Below are 7,483 nucleotides of genomic sequence, written 5' to 3' on the forward strand. Positions count from 1 at the left end.
TTTGATTTTTTTTTTTTTGTAAGTTCTGGAACTTAACCACTTAACTTAAGCAAGCTTTCACCACTGGGCTACACTTTCAAACCTTTCTCCTCAAGGTTATCATTAAGCTCTTACCAGGTATTGAATGATAAATTGTGGGGACACAGAAGAGTCATGACCTCCACACCCAAAGGGAAAGCTCCCTCTCCCCCCACTGATTAGGGAGGGCAATGCAGGGTCACTTCTGTTTGATCATTTTTTTGGCGTGTGTGACTGGTTCTGGTTTTGCCTTCATAAGCCTTTCCTTTATTAAAGCTTCATAAAAGTCATATCTAACCAAAACCAGGAGCTCATTCAAATGTACGTTAACCCCTACAGACTTACATGAATATACAGAATCAAAAATAACTTTAAGAAGAAATAGAATTGTCCTAAATACTGTTATCACTAGACTGTTAAACAGAGAGCGAGGCTTGTCTCTCACAAGGGGAAGGCTCTTGGTGTAAGGCTTGAGGTTTACCCACTTCCCCTTCAGCACTTCGTACATCTCTATATTTGCTTAATCATTCTAATTGCCACAGATCCAAGAGGGTGAAAGCACATTAGTATTAGAACTTTGATTTGACCTTTGGCAACTTAATCTCTCTCTCTCTCTCTCCCTCCCCCCCTCTCTCTGACTCTTATGAAAATATGCATGTTCATGTATGTAGGAGGATGAGTATGCATATGTCTGGGGGGAGGTCGGAGGTCGATATCAGGTGTCTCTCTCAGTCACTTGCAACCTTGTATTTTGAGTCTTTCACTGAACTTTGAAGCTTCCCAATTTGGCTGGCCTGGCTGGTGTGCAAGCTCAGCATCAGTTTCCATAAAGACTGGGATTATAGGTACATCTCATGTCCAGCTTCTTTTATGTGTATGCTGAGTATATGACTCAGGTCATCATGTTTTTGTGACTGTCACTTTGCCAACTAAGCCATTCTCCAGTCCATGCTCTCTTTCTTAACACTGCCTTGGGAAATATCCTTAAAATCGAGTTATCTGGTTTGTAAAACGAGCTACAGGTAACTTTTGAAATACCATCATGTCCTTTTACCTTAGAAACATGCACATAGATGTTTGTATCAATGAAAGGCATTTCCCAGCATGCATCCAGTCTGCTATGCTTAGAATGAATGGAGATACAACCGAAGACTCTTCCTGCATGATAAAGAAACCTTCAGTTGACAATCCCCCCCCCCCAGTCCCGCCTAGTGCTGTGGCCTCAGTTTACTGCTTACAGGTTAAGGTGGATGCTTCTGCTCTACAAGTTAGGTTTGGCTCAGTCACAGAAAGCTCCATTGCTTCAGACAAGTCTGAATGGAGCGTAGGTAGCAGCAGTCATCGTCTTAGCTGCCTTGTAAAATTCTGTTGCTCTGCTCTTTGTGACTAACTGCGATGAAGGCAGCCTGCTTGCTGTTCTGTGCTTGAAGGTAATTAGAAAAGGTAGCAGACCTGAGATATAAATAATAAATAGGGCTCTATGTCTAACAGGTAGGGTGGTAGTCAGTTCCAAAGTGTCACAGAGAAGGGACAGTCAGAAATTAGGGGCTGGAGCCATGACTCAGCAGTTAGACTGAGTACTGCTTCCAAAGAGGACCAGAATTGGATTCTCAGCCCCTAAGGTGGGCAGCTTACAGTAACCTGTAACTGCATCTCCAGAGGACCTGACCTTCCAGCCTACAGGAGCCCATTCAAATGTACGTTAACCCCTACAGACTTACATGAATATACAGAATCAAAAATAACTTTAAGAAGAAATAAAATTGTCCTAAACATTGTTATCACTTTTACGTGGTCTGTGTGTATATATATATATAGATGCTTACACACACACACACACACACCACCAAATGTTGTAAAATCAGGAGACACTAAATTTCATTAATACTTTATATACCAGTTAATAATTACTCTTACATATAAATTCCATTTTATTTGCATTTATCTTTTAATCTATTGATTTTAGAAAAGATAGCATTTACTTTCTGGCCAGTGAATATGCTTTTCACCCTAAAGGTAAATATATCTCGGTCCTGATGATAGCTGAGTAACCAACCAAACAAATCCCTGACTGCCTGGACTATAGTAGTGCAGTGGTTCACTTTTCCTTCAGGTGGCTCATGGGAGCACCTCAGGACACCTGCCCACTCACTTGTATTAACAGAAAGCATTAGGAAAAGTTTGCAGGTTCCATAGTTTTAACATTAAAACCTTATTGATTATGTCTTTGCTTTCTTGGGCAGGTATATTTTGGAACTTCACACCCAAGATCCTATATCTCTGCCAATGTAACTGGCTTCAAATGTGTGACAGGAATGTCTTGTTTAATGAGGAAGGATGTGCTCGATCAGGCAGGAGGGCTTATAGCCTTTGCTCAGTACATTGCTGAAGATTACTTCATGGCCAAAGCAATAGCCGACCGGTAAGAAAACTAAAGTACTTTGAGTATCTAGCAAGTTGTATTGGCTTACTCTTTCTGTTCCAACCGTAGATCTGGGCTGTTTTGTTTTATTCAGCTAGTGAGTACACACGTTAGTTTGGGCAGAGCATTCACATCCAATATCCGCAGGAACTCATACAGCAAATACCTTCCTCCGTTTCCTTCAGATGCTGTAGTTTGAAATGGTTGACAGGAAGCTTTTGAGCGAATAAAGGTAGAAAGTTCTGTGCTTTAGAAAAGTTAAAGCTCTTGGTATAATCATAAGTCAATAGGTGCAGTTTTTTTTTAAAGTATCATTTTGAAACTAAGCTTTCTACTTTTTTTTTTTTTTTGAGCATTTTTCCTGCATGTGTATACAACATGTGTTTGTCTCTGGCACCCTTGGAAGTTAGAAGAGGGCATTTGATCTCCTAGAACTGGAGTTACTGATAGCTGTGAGCTACCATATGGGTGGTGGGAACTGAACCTAGGCCCTCTGTAAGAGTAACAACTGCTCTTAAACTCCTGAGCCATCTCTCCAGCCCAAAACTTAATTTCTTAGCGCATTATTTCATACTTTGTTAATAAGCCACCTCATCATTTAGCATTTCTCTGTCACAGAAAATGTGTTTGGGTTTAAAGGAGATCACTGCCCTGTGTGATTTCTTATTTAAAAAAATTTTTTGATAAGAGTATATTTGAAGTTCTTCCATATGGTGTTTATGAAGTACACAGTCACCTAATGTCTTCCATGAGACCCACTTGATTACTTTTGTTGAACACACACACACACACACACACACACACACACACATATGCAGGGATTGGTCAGAAACAAACTTGCGTATAGAACTCTCTCACTGTTGAGGATGGCTGCATTGAAGTTTCTTAAACTATAAACCTTGAGTATGTGGTTCCTTGCGGCCGGAATGTGATACCACTGGGGGCTGATGCAATCACTGAGAAGCATTCATAGCATCAGTTTGCTCATCTTTGAGGACTGGGCTCGCCCTGAATACCAGCCACAGCTTACTCTTATAGTGATTAATGAATGCAGAACCAGTCAGGCTTGAATGTGTCTGTCAACATAAACATAGGTCATATTATAATTATCTTCATTTTCAGAGGTTGGAGGTTTTCAATGTCTACTCAAGTTGCCATGCAAAACTCTGGTTCGTACTCAATTTCTCAGTTTCAATCCAGAATGATCAGGTAAATCAATAAGCTATCATTTTATACTCTGTTAAAAAGGAATGTGCATGTGCTTCATGATTTTATATAGTTATATAAATGTATACACATACACACACCTTTTTGTTTTGTTTTGTTTTGTATTGTATTGTTTTGTTTTTTCGAGACAAGGTTTCTTTGTGTAGCCCTGGCTGTCCTGGAACTCACTCTGTAGACCAGGCTGGCCTGGAACTCAGAAATCCGCCTGCCTCTGCCTCTGCCTCCTAAGTGCTGGGATTAAAGGCGTGCACCACCACCACCCAGCCACACTATTTTTAAAATGCATACAATGCCAGGTGTCATGGCGCATACATTTAGCCCCAGTCTTGGGAGAGAGGCCATCAGATCTCTGAGTTCAAGGTCAGCCTGACTTACATAGTGTGCTCCAGAGTAACCAGAGCTACATAATAGTTTTTTGGGGAAAAAAGATTAATTTGCTTCCAGAAAAGTTTGCTCTGTATTAAGAGGAATTGAATGCCTAGATGCATTTTCTTTAATAATACTGAAATTAGAAAATAAAAAAGAGCCAAGTGGTGGTGGCGCGCCTTTAATCCCAGCACTTGGGAGGCAGAGGCAGGCCGATTTCTGAGTTTGAGGCCAGTCTGGTCTACAGAGTGAGTTCCAGGACAGCCAGGGCTACACAGAGAAACCCTGTCTCAAAAAAAAAAAAAAAAAAAGATATTGAAACTAAAACTCATTAGAAATAGAAACTAAACTGGTCAGAGTATAGACCATATAAATGAATATATAGACATTTTTATTTACTAAATAGAAATAGAAAAGAGGTTCATAAAGGCAAAACTGAGAAAGGAAGGCTAGGGATGTATCTAAGTTGAAAGACTGCTTTCCTGGCATGCAGACAGTCCTGGGTGTCACCACCCACCCACCCCCGTACAGCATACCGGGTGTGGTGGCACCAACCTGTAGTCCTAACACTTGGGCGAAAGGAGCAGAGGATCAGGAACTGAAAGTCATCTTTCACTACCTAAGAAATCTGAGGCCAACCTGGGCTACATGAGAGACCCCATCTTAAAAATATATGAATAAATAAAATCAAAACTATTTCAAAGAGGGTAGTCTTTCCATGCCAAGGTTGATCATGTGTGTGAGCATGGTCAGCGGGTTCAGGATGGTGCTGGTGTTCATTGGTGAGGGTTGGTTGGTTAGTTTTGTAAGCAGGCTGTTGTCTAAAAATCCTTTTTGTTTGTTTGTTTGTTTCTTCAGGTGGACCAAATTGAGAATTAACATGCTTCCTGCTACAATAATTTGTGAGCCAATTTCAGAATGCTTTGTTGCCAGTTTAATTATTGGGTGGGCAGCCCACCATGTGTTCAGATGGGATATCATGGTTTTCTTCATGTGCCACTGCCTGGCATGGTTTATATTTGACTACATTCAACTCAGGGGTGTCCAGGTATGTGGGTACACAAGAAAGGGTTCTCAGTAATCTGGTGAGGGAGCAGAACTCTTTCAGTTTAGGAAAGACTGAAGAGAGACGGAGTAGTCCTCGGCTTCACATGGAAGAGTAGAGTGCAGACAGAAAACTAAGGAGCTCAGTCTGGGACTCACACTTAGTGCTGAAAACTGATGTGAAGGAGGCAAATATTCAGGCTGAGACTGCACATGTTTTGCACACTGCTTTTACTAAGGATAACCGCTTGCTTTTCTTAGACAGACAGGACTGCAAGGCAGTTAGGTCACCCCCAAGGAAACACCTTCAGTTTCAGTGGTGCCAAGTGTGGGGTCCCAAGAAAGAGCTCATTCTTGGTACCTTTAATTTGACAGGAAGTCAACTGACTTTTATTTTTAATTCTCAGGGTGGCACACTGTGTTTTTCAAAACTTGATTATGCTGTGGCTTGGTTCATCCGTGAATCCATGACAATCTACATTTTCTTGTCGGCATTATGGGACCCTACTATAAGCTGGAGAACTGGTCGCTACAGGTTGCGCTGTGGAGGGACGGCAGAGGAGATCCTGGATGTGTAACAAGACCTCTGGGACTGACCGAAACACAGGACAGAGTGGAAGTGTTAGAAATTATGTTTATAGAGACACTTTCAAGGACCTACCTTCAGTGGTTTGTCACATGTGTGTTTTGGTATCTGCTCTTTAATTTATTCGCATGGCACTTGCATCTGTGAAAAGCAAAAAACAAAAAACAAAAACAAAACACGTCTGTAGTCTTGGCCAAATAGTATATCTTGTGGAAGTAGAGAATCAAGACAGTTGGTTCTAGGAAGTGGGGTTTGTTTTGTTGTTGTTTATTTTTTTAAACAAATAAATATACATATCTATATATATATATATATATACACACACACACATATACAGGACTGCTCTGCAGCAGACACTATGACAGTATCCTTCAGTAGGGAAAGTTTCTTACCTGAGTTACTCACTCTGACGGGCAGAACAGCAGCTCGGTGAGAGGAGAAGGGGACAGACAGGTCACGGCCTCCCCTGTGTGAAGTGGATGATGTACAGGGAGGCGCCGACTGAGAAACTTTTTCATGCTTTATGCCTACCTCTTGTAGTTGTTGCAGAGCAAATAGAAGTTAGAAGTTGTCATACGGTAACTAGGCCTTGCAAAAACAAATGGAAAACTTTTAAAAAATAATAATAATAAAAGAGCTGGAGTCTAGTATTTATATAAATCTGTGAGGATTTTTTTTTTTTTTTGGTCTCATTACAATGAACCAGAAGTGGTTGAGATTGGTTTTTAATGGTAACCATGAATTGAAGGCATCTTTTGGACCAACTGTTGTTGGTTCTGTCTTGAACCATATTAATCACTGTGCTGTAATTAGGAGAGCTGAATCTTTCCTTCCCTGCTCCTGGCTCCCAGCCTGCCCCATCTTTCCTTAGCTTTTTTCCAGGGGGGTGATCTTGTACAAGTGTAAGTGGATGTTTTATAGTTGTAAGGAAAATGCATTTCAGACACAGTCACACAGGAGGTTTCTTCTTACCCAGTATGTCTGTATTGTTAATAAGAATGTAATTTCATGATACAAGTATTTAATATCTTTTTTAAGTGAGCAAAAAAATTCTAGCTATTGGCAAATAAATTGCAGTAGAGAATTAGAGGACATGATGAGGTTGACTGTACAAATCAATCAGTATCAAACTAAGTCGACTGTGTGTGTGGGGGGTTGTTTTGTTTTCTTTTTTTTTTTTTACTATAACAGTCTAGTCTTATTTAAATTGGGTTTTTGTATTCAGTTTGTATGACAATAGACTAGGCCAGCCTAGCTGTAAATGCATGCCGTACTTTCCTCTCTCCATCATGCAGCTAAGCTTGCTTGTCAGCCCGTGCTTAACTTGTGGTGAACTGGACTTTTGTTTAAAATAAGCAAAAATGTAAGGGAGAGTGCATCGGCCTTTTCCCCCTGTCATTTTACGTAGACTTTTGCTCATCCTTGTGAATCCGATGGCATGTTGTCCATCTGATGCTTGCTGTTAACCCCAGCACTGTGGCAGCTTCACATCCTGTGTTACTATGGCTTCCATCTCAGCACATAGTGTGTAGCCTATTAGCAATAACTTCCTATTTATAGAGAACGTTTTCATCTTACTGAGCCAGTCCATTTGCCTAATGACTATACAGACAGTCTAAATTGCAATATATCTGTAAATGTGTATATACTATAAATACACAATATACTCACATTTTTCTGGGCCAAACAGCGTTTCCTTTTCCTTCTCTTTCTCCTCCCCCCTCCTCCCTCTCTTGCCTTATGATGAATTTGTTTGAAGGGCATTTTCTTCATGAGCAAAGGCTTGGATGCATATTCCTAGTTGGTTCTTTTTTTTTTTT

General features: G+C 40.6%; 1 protein-coding gene across 1 annotated transcript in view; it reads left to right on the forward strand.

Annotated features, from left to right (window-relative positions):
* Ugcg (UDP-glucose ceramide glucosyltransferase) overlaps positions 1-7,015 on the forward strand; it is a 33,343-nt gene extending 26,328 nt beyond the window's left edge. Inside the window, exons 6-9 of the mRNA XM_031377532.1 lie at positions 2,262-2,440; positions 3,563-3,649; positions 4,892-5,081; positions 5,485-7,015. Coding sequence (XP_031233392.1) covers positions 2,262-2,440; positions 3,563-3,649; positions 4,892-5,081; positions 5,485-5,655 — 627 coding nt within the window. The 3' untranslated portion in view covers positions 5,656-7,015. The remainder of the gene's footprint in view (positions 1-2,261; positions 2,441-3,562; positions 3,650-4,891; positions 5,082-5,484) is intronic.
* Positions 7,016-7,483: the final 468 nt, after the last annotated feature.

Source organism: Mastomys coucha, unplaced genomic scaffold, assembly GCF_008632895.1.
Source record: "Mastomys coucha isolate ucsf_1 unplaced genomic scaffold, UCSF_Mcou_1 pScaffold18, whole genome shotgun sequence".
Lineage (NCBI taxonomy): Eukaryota > Metazoa > Chordata > Mammalia > Rodentia > Muridae > Mastomys > Mastomys coucha.